Below are 17,656 nucleotides of genomic sequence, written 5' to 3'. Positions count from 1 at the left end.
ATAAAACTGCAGCTGAGCCCCTAACAATCTGGATAATCGGTCCAATCAGGGTTGGGGCCAAGTGGGTAGACATCTGGTTCCCAGAAGGAGAAACTGAATGATAAACAGAGGGAAGAGCTAGGGCAAGTGCTTAGTCACTGCCTCCAACACCCCAAATCTCTGCCTGTGGCTGTGGGAAACCTCCATCAGGAATCCTCAGGCCTCCCGGACTCGGCCCAGGAGGCTAGCATTCTCCTGGCGAAGGGCTCGGTAGTCCTCACAGATCTTCTCCAGGTTGCTGAGAGTCTTCTTGCCCATTTCTGTCTCGATCTAAGGTAATAGGGGATATATACAATCTCAGGGCCACTTTCCCCACCATTGTTGACCATCCCCCTCCATTAAAGCTACTTTGCACCCCTCCTGCACCCCCAAAAGTGGCCTGCTCCTTCCCACATATCATTCCCCTCATCTAAAGCACCCCCAAGGCAAAACGTCTGCCACTGGCTCTGGGAGATAGGCACGACCCTCAGGGTAGAAGCAGAAAGGACTCAGAGTAGGCCACTGGCTGGTCCCAGGTACCAAGCATAGGCACTAAGGAGCAGGGCTGAGTCGCTAGCTGTAGGCTATCTTGTCCCACAGCCTCTGTCAGCAAAAATCAAGGAGCTTCCCCCTGGCCTGTAACACTTCCCCTCCAGCTCCCTGGTTTTACCTGCTCCTCAAGGTCTCGAACCTCCCGCATAATCGTGCCTGTATCTTCAATTGTCTGGATGAGCTGGCTGCAGTTCTGGGGACAGCAGTAACAGAAGGTTTGCACCTATGTTGGTTCCTCTATAGCCACCCCCCCACAACCCCTTCCCTCTTGGGGCACACACTGTTCCTCTCACCTCATGCAGAGCAGCTAGATATTTGTAGGCCTTCCGAACTGCATCATCTTTCTTGGCATCCTGACCAGGCAAAGGGGATCTTGAAGATATCAGCAGGCTATTCCCACCTCCCCTGCCACCTCCATGTCCCTCAGGGCCACCCTCTCCCACCCTTGCCTTTCACTTGGCACATGTGTAAATAACTGTGTGCCTACAGACTCACAGAGAGCCCAAGGCAAAGCTAGCCTTTGAGCAGATGGACAGGCAATGGTCCAGCCCCACCTGCACCCTCCCACCAGTCTGGTGTGCCCCACACCTTGAACACAAGCTCATCAGTCACTGCAAATGTCCGGTCCAGCTTCCCAGAGAGGGAGTTAATTTCCTTCTGAAGCTCCTTCGTGTCAGACAAGATCTAGCAGACACCAGGGTGGCCATAAGCAAATGTCTGGGTCAGAGTAGGTACTCATATGTATTCTATGCATGTACTCAGGGCCTGTGACAATGTGGCTAGGGTAGACTGTGTGTGACTGTCCTATCAGGGTAGCTGGAAATTTCTGCCTATCAGAGTGTAAGATTGCCAAGTGCCAGTGGCTCATGCCTGTAATCCTAGCTACATAGGAGGCTGAGATCTGAAGATCAGAGTTTGAAGCCAGCCCAGGCACAAAAGTTCATGAGACTCTTTTCTCCAATTAACCAGCAAAATGCCAGAAGAGGAGCTGTGGCTTAAGAAGTAGCGTACTAGCCTTGAGGGAAAAAAAAAAAAAAAAAAAGCTAAGGAAAAATGCCCAGAATTCAAGCTCCAGTTCTGGCATTAAATAAAAAGGAATGTAAGGTCCTTGTTTGGCCACCCTATACCTGGATGCCTGTGACCCACTCGCCAGGGCCTCAGTGGTATGTACCTTAGTGATCTCTTCCTTCTGCTTCCGGATATTGCCCACAATCTCCAGGATGCGTTGTGTGTAGGCCAGCCGGGACACATCTCTTGGCAGAGTCTCCAACTCTGACACCTGAACAGGGACATGGCAGGCACTCCCCCAGGATCTATATCCCACCCTTGCCACCCAGAGCCCTCAACACAAGCCTTACCAACTGCTTATAGACCTCCTCCTTCCTACGGGCCTCTTCCACAGCTGCCCGAACACTCTGGTGTAGCTCCTGGATTTCCGCCAGTCGTCGAGAAGATTCTAGCTGCCAGGAGCCCATGGGCAGAGGGCAGTGAGCAGAGCTCAAGGATGGCCACCTAGAGGCACCAGACCTTCCACACTCAACACCCAAGATCCCACCACCTACCTCCCTGCAATCCCGAAGCTTTCGGAGGTGGCGGTACTCAGCAAGAAGTGGGACCCGATGCTTTTCCCACTGACCTGCCAGGTGGATGACCCGCTGGGCACTGCTCTCCACCACGAGCTGGTAGAGAGTCAGGGAAACATGCCTCATAAGCCGGGCCCATTCAACCTTCACCCCTCCCCAGACCAGCCCAGCCTCAGCCTTGGCCCACCTGCAGCTTGGTGAGGTTGGCAGCCCCATCAGGCAGCAGTTCCACTGCCCGGCTCTTCAGGCGCAGTGCCTGCTCCCGCTCCGCCATGCTGAGCTCGCTCTGCCGACATTCAGTCTCTACCTGGCACACCAGCATCCCAGCTCCCAGTCACATACCACAGCCCTCAGCCCCCATAGATCACTACATGGCCTCTAACCCCTATAGGCCTCTTGGACCCAGTGCCATGCTCATGGCCATAAGGAGCCCCACAAGCCCCTGGCATCCAGACCCACTTTCTTCTAACAATGCCCACACACCCTCACATTCACCTATAAGGACCACAGGTACCTCTAACTCCTATAAGCCCACCAAGCTCCCAACCCTATGAGTCTTGCCTCCATCAATTCTCTGGTACCCTTAAGAGCTCTAGAAGTCCCCAAGTCCCTCTAGCATCTGCTGACCTCTACAGATCACCAGTTAGGCCCACAAGGCCCTATGCCTGGTCTGACACAGACAGAGGCCTCAGCCCCTCACCTGCACAAGGCTGATTCCCAAAGTCTTCATATTGGCTTCAATTTCTTCAATGTTCTGCTTCACACCCTCCAGATGTTCCCGAAGAGACTCTAGCTCCTGTTCTTGAGCTGCCTTCAGGTCCTGCGAGGCACAGACCAGTAGAAATAGAGGTGTCAGATCCAGTAGATAGGCAAAGTCCCCAGTTCCTCTTGCCCGACCATTCTGCTCACCTGTTCAGGCTGCCGAGAAGAGGCTGGAATGTCTGCCACCTGGGCTGCCTGGGCCTGGGGCTCCTAGCAGTGAAAACAGGGGCATCCTGGCTGTTACAGAAGACCCTGTTCCTCATCACCTAGCCTCAAAATCCCAAAGCATTACCCATACCCACTCAACTACTGACAGCTCAGACTATAATTTAGGGGGGTAAAGGTACTATATGTGACCTCAAACTAGTGTGGCTGCCAAAGGGAAAAAATTCCTGAGTCTGACCCTGAGAAGAATAAAGGCTCCTCTGGATAAGCATCTAGGAAAAGATAAGCTCAAAGAAAAGTGCCTAGGACCAGATTTGGTGGCTCACGCCTGTAATCCCAACTACTCAAGTAGCTGAGATTGAGGATCATGGTTCAAAACCAGCCCAGGCAGAAAAGTACATGAGACTCTTATCTCCAATTAACCACCAGAAGACTAGAAGTGGTGCAAAGTAGTTTGAGAGCACCCATACCCTGAGTTTTTTTTTTTTTTTTATTGTGAGAATACCGTACAGAGGAGTTACAATTACATGGGCAAGATAACGAGTACCCATACCCTGAGTTTAAGGCCCAAGACTGACAAAGAAAGAAAGAGGAGAGAGAGAGAGAGAGAAGGGGCTGGGAAGGTGGCTCAGTGGTAGAGTGCTTGCTTTGCATGCATGAGGCCCTCAGTTCGATTTCTTAGCACCACATAAGCAGAAAAAGCTGGAAGTGGGGCTGATGCTCAAGTGGTAGAGCGCTAGTCTACAGCTGAAAAGCTGAGGGACAGCGCCCAGACCCAGAGTTCAGGCTCCACGACCAACAAAAAAAAAAGGAAGGAAGGAAAGGGAGAGAGAGAGAGAAAGAGAGAGAGGGAAGGAGGGAGGGAGGGAGGGAAAGAGAGAAGGAAGGAAGGAAAGAAGAAGGAAGGAAGGAAGGAAGGGAGGGAGGGAGGGAGGGAGGGAGGAAAAGAAAGAAAGAAAGAAAGAAAGAAAGAAAGAAAGAAAGAAAGAAAGAAAGAAAGAAAGAAAGAAAGAAAGAAAGAAAGAAAGAAAGAAAGAAAGAAAGAAAGAAAGAAAGGAAAGAAAGAAAGAAAGAAAGCCCAGACAGACCCTCCTGCTACCTAGATGACTGAGGCCATGTGCTCTCTCTTGCTGGAAATATGGTTCCTCTAATAAACCTTATAATAATCTAAAAAAGAAAAAGGAAGGAAGGAAGGAAGAGAAAGACGGATGCTTAGGGAAAGGTAGTGTTTGTGACAGGAGCACCCCCCCTACATGGTATCCACCTATCTTCCCTTTCTCCACTAAAGTTCTCAGAGGTTAGGGGAGCCCTCTGAACCCCCTACCCAGTAGAGGCAGAGGAACCTGTGTGAATAAGGATGGCATTTATACATAAAGCAACTTTTGAAGCAGCTATGCCCCATTAGCACATGCTGTGTCTACTCAGGCTCACCCACCAGGTGGAAGGTGAACTTCTCTGAATGTGTGAAGCGAGAGCCCTTGGGGACACTTGTCCTGGCCCCAGCACCCCAGGTCTGCAGCAGCTCTCCCAGATCTCGAGTTTGTGGGGCGACTCCAAGTGGACCCCAGCTTTGGCGCAGATGCTCTATTAACTGTTTCTGTAGCCGCTGTCGAGGAGCCCGGGGATCCTCCTGGAACAAACAGGCAAAGGATAAGGAAGGTGCTGGAGGTCTGCTGCCCCCAAGGCCTTGCTGCTTCCAGGGACCACTGGACAAGTGATACCCACCTATCAGCCCCTTCCCTGTTCTCCTGCCCTATTGGCCTAGGAGCATCCTAGGAACAGAGGGAGCACATCTTCTCCACAGTCATACTTCACTCACTCCCCACATTGGAGAAAGATGTGTAAGGGGAGAAACTAGCCTAGAGCCCTCCCCCCCCCAATCAGAGACACACACAGAAAGGATGCGTGGGACAGAGCAAAAACAGAGTTAAAGATGCCAGGCAAAGAAAGGGACAGAGTGAATAAGAGGGAGAGGGAGATGAGGGGGAGAGAATAACAGTTGCAAGACCTCTGAGGAAATCTGGTCATAAAATCTGTGTTAGATTGTACTGAGATCATTATTCATTTCATTGTGGAAATGGGCAATGGTTACATTTTTGGGGGGAAAAAAGAATAAACTAGGCACCAGTGGCTTATACTTATAATCCTGGGCTACTCGGGAGGTTGAGTCTTAGGGATTTAGCTCAGGGCTTGGGTGCTATCCCTTAGCATTTTTGCTCAAGGCTAGTGCTCTACCACTTGAACCACAGCTCCACTTCTGGTATTTTGTTAGTTAATGGGAAATAAGTTTCACAGAATTTCTTGCCCAGGCTGGCTTCATGCCAGACCTCAGCCTCCTGAGTAGCTAGGATTACAGCTGTGAGCCACCAGAACCCAGTTCAAGAAAGTCTTAAGTAGTTAAGAGTTGCAACTATACACTGGGGATAGAAGCCAAGGCCTGTGCACAATAGGCAAATCCTCTACTACTGAACTATCTCTCTAGTCCTGAGATATGCCTTAATACAGAGAAGGGCTGGGAACATGGATCAAGCAGTAGAGCACATGCCTAGCAAGCATAAGGCCCACAAGTCAAATGCCAGTGCCAGATGATAATGATGATGTTGATGATGATGGAAGAGGAAAGGAGCTGAGGAATCTATAGGAAGACTGGCAAAATGGTATACAGGACTCATTAGAATATTCTCTCTGCTTTTATATTAGACAATTCCTATAAATTTAAAAAATAAAGACAAAGATGAACAAGTGGTAGCCAGACACTGGTGGCTTATGACTGTAATGCTAGCTACTCAGGAAGCTGAAATCTGAGGATCCTGGATTGAAGCCAGCCAAGACATAAAAGTCCATAAGACTCTTATTCCCCAGTAACTAACAAAAAGCCCTAAGTAGAGGTGTGGCTCAGGTGGCACAGTGCCAGCCTTGAACAAAAAAGTCAAGTGGGAACATAAGGTACTGAGTTCAAGCCTCAGTACTGGCACAGACGCACGCAGGCGATGAACAAGTGGCAATCGAGACAGATCAGTGGTTAGATCAATGGGGACAGATAAACAAGTAGACAGAGGGCCACAGGGAAAAGACACAAAGGGAGAGAGGTAGAGATGCAGCACAGAAATGAGAACACAGAGAGACTGACAGAGACCATGACAGGAAGGGACCAGGCAGAAACCTAGATATAGAAACCATAAGCATCACCGACAATCAGAAAATGAGAGACTCAGGGACAGGAGAAACTGGTAGAGACAAGGAGGAAGGTAACCCATCCAAACTGTCCTGTCAGTCAAGATCACTGCATACAATGGCTACTCCTGTTTTCAGAACAGGAAATAAAGCCTTGAGAAGTGAGATCAACTTGTCCCATATGCAGCCATTCTACCTCCAGTGTTCTACCAGGTGGGGACCGGATGAGTACATGTGGTGGGGGGGGGGGGCGGCAATGAGACTAAAGAGGAAAAAGGGGAAGGGTAGAAGGCCAAAAGGAGACAAATCTAGGGTTACTAGGAGCAGAAGCCTCAGCAGCAGGGAACCAAACATCTGGCAGTACCTGGGGTGGGAGGCGTGATGCCCGGCGTACCCAATCCTCATCTCCTGCATGATCTCGCCCCATCTGCTGGCAGAGCTGAAGAGCATGGCACTCAAGGAGGGAGGCTGCCCTCCCAGATGGCTGGGGCACCTGAGTGGGAGCTGGTAGCAGCATGAGACTTGACTGGAACTCCTTAGACTCTAAAATCAGGAACAGAATCAGTCCACCTTCCCACATGGCAACAGTGGGACCCAGGTGTCCCCTTCCTCCCCAGCTTCTTCCCAGTCTCAGCCTCACCTTCTCTGGAATTCAACTCAGGCAGGACCAGCCTGCTGGACTGGAAAGGCTGCTGGAGGCCAGAGCCCTGGTGTGTGTGTTAAGGCAGGGAAGAACAGAGTCAGAATTTCCAGGACAAAGTATGACAAGAGTCAACAACCATACAACTGGATGGGGACAGGGAAGGCAAGGCAGAAATAAGCATAGATCTATAGGAATCAGGGATCCTACCTGTAGGTGCTGCAGCTTGGGGGTGCGAAGGAGAGGTGGAACCCAGGGAAGAACCAGCTGGTCCCGGATTTGACTTCCAATGGCCCGAAGGAGAATAGCTGAGTCACCTAGGCCAGGTGGGGAAGAAGAAGTCACCAAATGACATGCTACAAATCCAAAAGTACACACTCTAGGAAACCACCCCTCATCTAGACATGTAGATTGATCCAGCTAGCATCTTCACTCAGTGATTCAACAAACACAGAGTACGAACTAGGCACTAGTCATCATATCAGATATTAGGGTCAAAGTAGGAACAAAGTAGGAAAGATCCCCATCCTCATACAGTCAGTCAACAAGCTAGAAGAGAGTTCATGCATAGAATTTTAAGTGCATTTCCAAACCATGGTCAGGTGATGGTCAAGGAGAGGAGGATTGCTAAAAGGAGCCTAGAGTGTTTCACAAGACAGTCAAAGGAAGTCCTATGAGGTAATGGCAGAGAGGAAAATTATAGACAGCTAAGGAGTTAACAATGAGGATATCTGGGGAAAAATAACCCAGATACAAAGGCCTTGAGAATCGACAGTGTGCCTGGTGCTTTGGGGACCTCCAACGATGCCCACATGGTGAGAGTAGAAGGAGTAAGGAGGAGGAATCAGGGAGGTCCCTCCACTGTACCCACTCACCACCTGAGTCTATCAGTTCCCCAGCCCTGCATCCATTTCCTCTCTGACCCTCCCCTCAATCCTACCCAGCTCTCCCAAATACATACTCCCATTTCTACTCATCAATCTCAGGACCACACTCCAGTCCCCAACCTCTATGTACCTGCAGGCTGGTCTGCATCCTCAGACGCATCAGAGGGCAAGCGCTCAGCCAAGAAGAGTAGCAGATCCCGAAGATCAGGCTCACTGGGGTACAGGAAGTTCTGGTAGCCAAGTTCCAAGGGATAGCCCAGATCCTGGAGGTTATCAGGTATTAATCAGGTGACAATGCCTGGGATTGGGGAAGTAGGCCCCTATAAGCCAGGCAGGCAGGATCCTCCTGCCCTGGGAGCCCCTTGACCTAGGCCATACCTGTTGCCACTATCTTACCAACCACCACCCTCCCCAGGTTAGCCAGGGTATGATTACAATCAATGCCAACAGAGAGCCAGAAAGGACATTAAAGCTCTGGCTTTGCTAACTATGAATCAAGATCCAAAGGCCACAAAAGAGAAGATGGAATTTCTGCCTACATGGAAATAAGTAGACAATTTTGAGAAAAATGTAATTAGCAAAGTCAAAATAATAATAATAAATTGGGAAAAATATCTGGAGTCTGTATTATAGACAGCAACTCTGCCTATTATATAAAGAGTGCCTAAAAATAAACAGGAAAGCTGGGATGTGGCTCAATGGTAAAGTACATGCCTAGAGTGTGCCAGACTCTGGGATCCATCCCAAGCATCACTAAAAAAAAATAATGATAATAAAACAAAATAAACAGATTAATAAAAGAGACCAGCAACACAATAGCTCAGAATGAAAATACTTCCAAGGGTTCTATATGGGATTAGCAAACAGACTATTCATAGATGAAAAAAAAAAAAAACCTTGTTCTGCCAGAGGTTTGTGTTTTGTTTTGTATGTGTTTGTTGTGTGTGTGTGTGTGTGTGTGTACGTGTGTTTGAGACTTGAAGTCAAGGCCACTAGTCCTAGCTTAGCTTTCTCCTCAAAGCTGGTACCCTACCACTTGAGCCACACCTCCACTTCCAGCTTTTTGTTGTTAAACTGGAGATAAGAGTCTCAGGGATTTGTCTGCCTGTGGTGGCTTTGAACCATGATATTCAGATCTCAGCCTCCTGAGTAGCAAGATTACAGGCAGGAGACAACAGCATCCAGCTAACTACATATTGGTCCAGAGTTACATGGACCCCAAAGAAGACTTTCTAGGTTCAGACCTACGCTCTGCCTCTTACCAACCTCAGGAAAATCACTTAACTTCTTTGTGCTGTGCTTGCTTCATCTAAAACCAAAAAGGATTCCAAAAATATCTACTCCAGAGGGTTGACATGAAATTGTGTTATACTACTAGCACAACTCAAAAGCAATCTTTAATACATTTATATATTTGCTCTGGGTCACAGAGTAAGCTGTATTTATTTAGAAGAGTCATGATCAAAAAGGTATGAAATGCATTGGGGTATTGATACATTACTGGGTTGCTTTTGTTTTTGGTCTTTTTTTTTTACCCTGACATCTGCAATCAAAGAGTTATGATGGCCACAGAAACTCACCCCGGGAGTAAGGTATGTACAGTGACAAGTGCCAACATGGAGGTGGCTTGGGCATACAAATGGGTACCAGGAGCAGGGCACTTATAGGACCAAAATAAGGCAATGCTAAGCTAAAGATACCCTTTCTGCCTGCTGCTGGCAAACAATTCCATGTAGCTTAAGAAAGCCAGATGGTCTACCCCACGCTGAAGTTAGCATGAGCTAAATGAGAGGGGAAGAGAGGGAGGACAAGGGATGGAATGGGAGGAGAAGAGAGAGGGGAGGAGAGAAGGAGAAGGCAGGGAAGGGAAAGGAGAAAGGAAAGCCTCACTCCCACATTGGCACTGAACACTTGGAATCCTCCAAGCCTGACCAAATACTTAACTTCTCCCTTAGATTGCCATCCTTGAGGACATAGCCCCAGGCTAGGGACTGCCTGCCTCTAGAAGCCACCAAGAGCCCCAGACAGAAGAATCAGGAAATTCTGACAGCTAAGTGAATCTGAGAGTGAAGAGGTGGCAGAAAACTAAGAACCAGAACTGCACAAGCAATTGGGCAAGGTGAACAACTCTGACCACGCTATGCCCTTTGTCTAAATGGATGTTTTCACTGGAGTTGCTCTGCTGCCTTCAAGAAATATTAACTGGGTGTGGGAAGTGTTTAATTGATTGCATAGCCACCAGTTGCTGGAAGGTAAACAGCCAGATCACCTCTATCTGGCTATTTAAATGTTAACTCTGCAAGTGGCTGGTAGCTCACTTAATCCTAGCTACTCAGGAAGCTGAGATCTGATGACTGAGGTTCAAAGTTAGCCCCAGCAGGAATGTCTGTGGGACTCTTATCTACCAAAAGAAAAGGCAGGAGTAAAGCAGTACCCAAGTGCTAAGAGTGCTAGCCATGAGCAAAAGAAGCTCAGGGACAGCACTCAGGCCCTGAGTTCAAGCCTCAGGACTGACACCAAAAAAAATATATATATTAAGTGAATTTTTACTGTATTTTCTTCCATGTGGGCCTTGTGCATTCAAAACATGCCCTGGAAAATTGAGCCTCTATTTCTTTAATTCATTTTTAATCTTTACAGCAACCCCACAGTAGGTACAATTCTTTTGTGTGTGTCTCTCAGTACTGGGGGCTTGAACTTGGCCTGGACACTCATCCTTCACTTTTTCTTTCCACTTTGTTTTTTGGTTGTGGTTCTTGAACTCTCTCCACTTTTTCATTCAAGGCAGGCACTCTGCCATTTGAACAACAGCTCCATTTCCAGGTTTTTGGTGGTTAATTGGAGGTAAGAGTCTCACAGACTGTCCTGCACAGGCTGGCTTTGAACCACAAAACTCAGATCTCAGCCTCCTGGGTAGCTAGGATTATAGGGGTGAGCCACTGGTCCCCAGCCAGTGCTCTTAACTACAGTAACTGGACAAAGCTCCAGACTGAGAAAGGGTGAGTTTTTCACTAGAAAGGTACTTTATTTGACCCACCACGGAGACATTTTTTGGAACTGTTACTGGAGGCGTGTTGCGCATTCTTGCTACAGGAGAATGTAACAGATACAGTTTAGTTAACTAGCACACGAGAGGGGCAGCCAATCATAGTGTCCTATAGGGATCATATGACATAGGCTGGGCCAATCACAATTCAGTGTCTAGTTTAGGTGCAGGAAAGGAAGGCCTTTCTGGAACTGCTAGATGAACACTCTGGGTGGGTGGGTGAGGTCATGATACTAAGCTTAAAATATGAAAGCTAGGGGCAGCCTCGGTATATATGGGATCACTCATTTAATGCCCATAACATTATTTTTATGATGGCCACAGATAAGAAAATTGAGGCCCACAAGGTTTAGAGGTCAAAGAGCAAATGGTAGAGCTAGGGTTTGAACTACTTACAGTTTGGCAATAGGACCAACAGCTTTTAACCACTAATGAATGCTAAACCACAAAGAGAGATGGCAGGGAGGAAAGGCAAAAGTGTCGCAGGAGCTTGGTTACTTTGTAAAGGAGGAAGTAAGATAGTGTGTGGACTGGAAGACACTCACCATGCAGGCCTGAGCTAGGCTCATGGCCAGGCGGAACCGGGCTGACATGGCTGGAGGAAGCAGGGGACTGAGGCTAGAGCCCACAGCAGGGTTGATCACACGCAGGCATCGGACCACTGCCTCTACAACTAGCTCAGTGGTGAAGGCTCGTAAGGACTGCACATCTGGAGGGATTGCCCTGAAGAAGAAAGAGGCAGGCTCAACACTGGGGAGTATTCTAGAAACGGGGAGCAGGCTGGGCTATACAGTGTCCTTCAAAAAGAAGTTCTGAAACTGGAGTGAGGGTGGGGGTCAAAGCCCAAATTCCAACAGATCCTAGATGTTAATGATTCAGACTTTGATTTGGAAAACAAAGAACTAGGTAAATCCTCAGATCCTAATACTTCCCATGTAAAAGAATGGTGGAGGGAAGAAATCTGAACTCAGCAAAACCTCCAACTTCCCCTGTGCTTAAAGGTCCCAAATTTCTGGGCTCTGAGAAAGTGAAAGGACCTCGTTAATTAGCATGGTCTCTATATTTCTTGATCCCCTCATGTTCTCTGCATGTCAGAGATCAGATCTGCTGGGGTTTGGAGATGACTACATGTAGAGACAGGAATTCTCAAGAGTTTCAAATGTCAGGGTCCCTAGAAATCAACATCTCTGGCTTCAAACAACACAAAAATTAGGCACCCTAGATTTTGGTATAGAAGACTTTTAGGGCCCTCAAATGGAAAAGTCCTTCTGTGTCAGAGTGATCCAGAACTGATGTCACCAGATTCTAGGGTCCTGGTGTTTTTAGTCCCCAAATATTTAGGGACGAAGTTTGAAGGTTCTCAAGTATCAGCCCCTGGGATTTGGGGAGTCCCTGAAAAGCAAGGTTGTGGTGGTTTTATTCCCTGGTTCTCCAGGTGCAATTGTCTTAGGAGTTCCAGATACCAAGGTCTCAAGGTCTTGAGGTTTCAAGGTTGTAAAGTCTCAGGGTGTCTGGATCCTAAAGCTTGGGTATGCCGCATGTCGAGATCAAAGAGCTTGGGAGCTTGGGAGCCCCCAGATTGTCAGGACGTAGGCGGGAGGGGATCTTAGAGACCTGGAAGTTGGAGCCCTAGATGTCAATCAAGGTGTCCTGGGCATTAAGGTTCCGGGATAACGGGGTCCTGGGTTTTGAAGTCCCGGATGTAAGCATTTAGAGACCAGTGGGGGTTGTGTACTTACGTTCCAGCCTGGCGCAAGGAGTGGATGAGGATCCGGTCTGCCTCCTCCATGGTGGAGCTGATTCAGTGCCGGGGCCCGGTCCAGGACCGGATCTGAGAAAGTAGAATGCAGCTGTAGCAAGCCCGCTCGGTGCTCGGGACTCGCGATGGCCGCGCGGGGTGGATTGGGAAGTGTAGTTCCATTGAGCAAGCCGGGCTGGGGCAGGCTGCCTGGAGGCGGGGTGTGAATGTGCGCGCGCAGGCTTTAAGACGCAATCGCTGCTGGAAGCCTTAGTCGGGCTCTTCCCGGCGGAAAAGGAGCTGTGCTGGGTGGGGAAGAAAGGGACCAAGATGGGTTTTATTTAGGGCAGCATTCGTCTTCTAGGCTATAAAGAATGTCCAAATGAAGGGCTGGAGTTTTAACACAAAGCGACTGCTTTCCTGTGTCTTGCTTTCCTTATCTGGCAATAAGGGACTCTGGCTAGTACCTCATTCCAAAGATTAAAACAGGTACTAAATGGGGTGTGGTGGTGCACACCCAGAATCCCAGTACTTGGGAGACTGAGACAGAAAGATTAGCCTGCGCAACACACAAAGACCCTGACTAAACAAACAATCAGAAAATCTTTAAGTACATTGTATTCTGTGCCTGCCACATAGTAAGAAAGCATACCATGTAAACCCTATGTGGTGGCACATGCCTGTAATCCTGGCACTGGGAAGGCTGACCCAGGAGAATTAAGAGTTTCAGGTCAGCCTTGGGCTACACAGTGAGACTTTGTCTCAAAGAAGAAACAAAACAAAACACTGAGAGTTATAGTTACTAGTATTCATCCAGTTAATATATGTTTTAGTTTCATGTTACACATATACACTCCAACGAACAATAACACAGCAAATAATTTTGTAAACACTGTGTTAAAAAACTTATATACTCACTTGGGAGGATGGGTGCTAGTGGCAAGGGTTGGTCTGAGGAGAATGAACTACATACAATGAATGTAATTGAAGCAGTAGTTTGCATGTATGAAAATGGAACATGAAAAATATTGCAACTGTTTTTGGAAATTGGGGAGGGAGAGTGATAGAGGGGGATAGATTGATTAGAATACTTTGTATACATATATGGAAAGGTCACAATGAAAGTTCACCTTGCATTCTTAATATATGCTGATTTAAAAAGGCTCATGCCTCTAAGTCTAACTACTCAGGAGGCTGAGATCTAAGGAACCCTGTTCAAAACCAGGCAGGGCCAGAAAAGTCCATGAGTCTCTTATCTCCAATTAATTAGCATAAAACCATAAGTAGAATTGTGGTTCAAGTGGTAGAGCACAGCTCTGAGCAAAAAAGCCAAGAGAGAATGTGAGGCTCTGAGTTCAAACCTCAGTACTGGCATGAAACAAGCAAACAAATAAATAAATAAAGGCTATTTTTCTCCACTACCCAGTAGTGCCAAAACTTGTCGCAAATCATGTATGTATGTATATATATATATGGCTCAGTTTCTGAACTATATTTTGTTCTTAATTACCGCAGCTTTATAATGAGCTTGATATCAAATATGGCATCTTGATCTTTTTCACAAGATTTTGGCTTTCATCGATATACATTTCAGAATTAGTTTGTCATATTCCATGGGAAAATCCCTTGAAATTTTCTTTGGAATTACATTGAATCTCTACATCACTTTGGAAAGGATTGACATCCTCATGATATTGAGTATTTCAATCAGAAAATGTTGTATTTTTTTCTGTATTTAGGTCTCCTTTAATATTTAATATGGGATGCTTTTTTCCAGACATATCGCACATATGTTAGGTTTCCCCTACTTACTTCAAATTTCAAATACTCTTAGAAAATCATACATTTTTATTCTAGTTTCGGACTAATGTGGATATCTATTCGGTAAACATTTAATCATGTCCCATTTGTGCCTAGCTTACACTCCCAACTGGCACTACTATTGCCCCGCCCCATGACCTTAATCCCCTCAAAGCTGGGGAAAGAAAGGGGGGCTACATGCAGATGGCCCTTCAACCTGGAGAGGAGGATGTCGGAATCCGAAGGCGGGAAAGGTGAGAGCAGCCATCCACCCATGCAGACCCTTGGAGCAAGCCTCTGCTCTACCCTCATCCTTTTGACCCACCCTCTTCCTGGAGCCTACTACCCTCAGAGAGCTTTGTCCCAAACACAGTCTCTTAGCCATCTGAGGGGGGATACTCAGCCTGACCCAGATTCTGTCCCCTACATCCCCTCAGCCCCACCCACAACCTTTGTTCCTAAATGAAACCAACCTCAGTCCTTACCCTGACCCCTTTCCTAGTGCCCACACCAACTCTAACACCAATTCAGCCTCAAACTGTACCCTACCTAACACAAACCCTACCAACAAGAGCCATCATCCCCCCTGAGAGTTCAAACCCTACTTGTTTTTTGTTTGTTTGTTGTTGTTGTTCATCTGGTTTGTTGGTTGGCTTGGTTTTGGGGTTGTTTGTGTCTGTGCCCATACTAGGGCTTGAATTTAGGGCCTCATACTCTCACTCTATCCCTTAGCTTTGTTGCTTGAGGCTGGCACTCTACTACTTGCGCCACAGCTCCACTACTGGCTTTTTGCTGGTTATATGGAGATAAGAGTCTCACAGACTTTTCCTGCCTAGGCGGGCTTCGAAGCACAAATCCTCAGATTTCAGCCTCTTGAGTAGTTAGGATTACATGCATAAGCCAACAGCACCTGGCTCAGACTTTGTGTGTGTGTGTGTGGGGGGGGGGGGGTGTCAGTGGTGGGGCCTGAACTCTGGGCCTGGGCGCTGTCCCTCAGCTCTTGAGCTCAAAGCTAGCACTCTATCACTTGAGCCACAGTGCCACTTAACGGCTTTTTCTGCTTATGTGGTGCTAAGGAATTGAACCCAGGGCCTCACACATACAAGGCAAACACTCTACCACTGAGCTACCTTCCCAGCCCTGGCTCAGACTTTTTTTTTTGTTGGTAGTGGGGCTTGAACTCTGGGCTTGGGCACTGTCCCAAGCCCTTGAGCCTTCAGCTCAAGGCGAGAACTCTACTGCTTGAGCCATAGCACCACTTCCAGTTTTCTAGTGGTTTATTGGAGATAAGAGTCTCATGGACTTTCCTGCCCGGGCTGGCTTGAACCATGATCCTCAGATCTCAACCTCCGGTGGAGCTAGGATTACAGGCATGAGCCACCGGCGCCCAGCTACAGACTTCATCTTGAACACTAAATTCACTTAACTCCTACCTCAACACCTAGATGCCAGACTGTTAGTAAGTATTGTCTCTGACCCTTCTTACAAAAGACATACAGAACAAGAACCCACACCTGATCATGATAGTAATCTGGGAAGGCTTTGGGAGTCAGGCTGCCTACTGGGTTTTGTTTCTGTTTGTTTTTGCTGTTGGTATTGTTTTATTTGTGCTGATACCCAAACTTAAACTCAGAGCCATGATCTGTCACTCAGCTTGCTTGCTCAAGGCTGGCACTCTACGACTTGAGCCATTGTCTCTAGTCCAGCATTTTGCTTATTGAATCTCACAAACTTTTCTGCCCAGACTGGCTTCAATACAGGATCCTCCAGGTCTCAGCCTAATGAGTATCTAGAATCACAGATGTGAGCCATGACTCCCAGTGACCACCTAGTTTTGACTACTAACTTATAGACTTCACTAAGCCATTTAACCTTTTTGCCTCAATTTCCCAGTCTTTAAAATAGGAATAATGCTGCAAGTCAGGCATTTCATTTTATTTTATTATTTTTGCCAGTCCTGGGGCTTGAACTAGGGCTTGTACATTGTCCCTGAATTCTTTTGCTCAAGGCTAGCACTCTACCACTTGAGCCACAGCACCACTTCTGGCTTTTTCTATATATGTGGTATTGAGGAATCAAACCCAGGGCTTCATGCATGTTAGGCAAGCACTTTACCACTAAGCCACATTCCTAGCCCAAGCCAGGTATTCTTCTGAATGCTGAATTCATTTAATCCTTATACTGCCACCATAATGCAAGTACCAATATTATCATCCCCATTATACATATAAGAAAAAAAGGCTGAGAGATAGCATATTTACTCAAGATGTCAAAGAGCTTCAGAGTGTACAGTCAGGATTTAAACTCGGATAGCTAGGGGTCTTAACCTGGCTAACCTACTGACCCTCAGAGGCTGAAACAAGGCCATAGGAAATGGAGATGGATTTAGCTGAAAATCCCAAAGCAAAACTCATATCACACTCAAAACTCAATTTCAGCTCTATCCTTGTTTCAAATTCTAATCTCAATTCATTCAGATACCTAGTCGTATCCATAAATATTAGCCAAACTCCACTCTCACCTACATTTAAATTCAACTCCACCAACCTAAAACCCACCATTCCAATTTAACCTTAAATTTGTATCCAATTATATAAACTTACGCCCACTACATGACAATATTTTGTAAATCTCACTCCACACCAATTGTGAGTGTGTGTGTGTGTGTGTGTGTGTGTGTGTGTGTGTGTGCGCCAATCCTGGGGCTTGAACTCAGAGTCTGGGCCCTGTCTCTGAGCTTGTTGTTGTTGTTATTGTTCAAGGCTAGCACTCTACTACTTGAGACACAGCTCTACTTCTGGCTTTTTGTTGGTTAATCAGAGATAAGTCTCAGACTTTCCTACCTGGACTGGCTTCAAACTGTAATCCTCAGATCTCAGCCTCCTGAGTAGCTAAAATTAGAGATGTGACCCACCTGGCTACTGCAGCAATCTTTTTTTTTGTTTTTGCCAGTCCTGGGCCTTGAACTCAGGGCCTTGGCACTGTCCCTGAGCTTCTTTTGCTTAAGGCTAGCACTCTACCACTTGAACCACAGCTCTGCTTCCAGCTTTTTCTGTTTATGTGGTACTGAGGAATCAAACCAAGGGTTTCATGCATGATAGACAAGCACTCTACACTAAGCCACATTCCCAGTCCTACCGCACCAATCTTTATTCCAACACTGTGTCTTTCTTGTGTGTGTGCCAGTACTGGGGCTTGAACTCAGAGCCTACGTACTGCCCCTTAGCTCTTTCCCTCAATCCTATTACTCTACCACATGAGCCACACCTCTACCTTGGGCATTTGGTTAGC

The 17,656-nt window shown here is 47.2% G+C and overlaps 2 protein-coding genes across 5 annotated transcripts in view; one reads left to right on the top strand and one right to left on the bottom strand.

Annotated features, from left to right (window-relative positions):
* Positions 1–17: 17 nt before the first annotated feature.
* On the bottom strand, positions 18–12,850 carry Ccdc22 (coiled-coil domain containing 22). Its single transcript, XM_042669232.1, has 17 exons — positions 12,567–12,850; positions 11,373–11,550; positions 7,912–8,044; positions 7,105–7,211; positions 6,895–6,961; positions 6,619–6,797; positions 4,516–4,710; positions 3,063–3,125; positions 2,854–2,973; positions 2,341–2,460; positions 2,133–2,249; positions 1,929–2,030; positions 1,742–1,849; positions 1,159–1,254; positions 864–923; positions 689–763; positions 18–309 (listed from the first exon to the last, which is right to left on the bottom strand). The coding sequence occupies exons 1-17, from the start codon at positions 12,614–12,616 to the stop codon at positions 196–198; spliced, it is 1,884 nt and encodes a 627-aa protein (XP_042525166.1). The 5' UTR covers positions 12,617–12,850; the 3' UTR covers positions 18–195.
* A 1,744-nt stretch (positions 12,851–14,594) lies between these two features.
* Positions 14,595–17,656, top strand: part of Cacna1f (calcium voltage-gated channel subunit alpha1 F) — a 41,663-nt gene continuing 38,601 nt past the window's right edge. For 3 of the 4 annotated variants that reach the window (XM_042669222.1, XM_042669220.1, XM_042669221.1), the window contains exon 1: positions 14,595–14,619. In XM_042669222.1, coding sequence (XP_042525156.1) covers positions 14,595–14,619 — 25 coding nt within the window. Of the gene's footprint in view, positions 14,665–17,656 lie in introns of all 4 variants that reach the window. The other variant, XM_042669223.1, reaches the window with a different exon arrangement.

The sequence above is a fragment of the Dipodomys spectabilis genome, unplaced genomic scaffold, assembly GCF_019054845.1.
Source record: "Dipodomys spectabilis isolate Male_0828 unplaced genomic scaffold, ASM1905484v1 ptg000492l, whole genome shotgun sequence".
Taxonomy (NCBI): Eukaryota; Metazoa; Chordata; class Mammalia; order Rodentia; family Heteromyidae; genus Dipodomys; species Dipodomys spectabilis.
Note: the sequence above shows the minus strand (reverse complement) of the source record. Positions and strands in the feature narration are given on the sequence as shown.

Bases quoted from the DNA above. Each gene is read 5' to 3' on its own strand.
- Ccdc22 (XM_042669232.1), bottom strand. From the start codon at position 12,616: ATGGAGGAGGCAGACCGGATCCTCATCCACTCCTTGCGCCAGGCTGGA. The intron at 6,798-6,894 runs GTGAGGCTGAGA...TCCTGATTTTAG, and splicing joins TGAGTTGAATTCCAGAGAAG to AGTCTAAGGAGTTCCAGTCA. The intron at 1,850-1,928 runs GTAAGGCTTGTG...GTCCCTGTTCAG, and splicing joins AGGAGGTCTATAAGCAGTTG to GTGTCAGAGTTGGAGACTCT.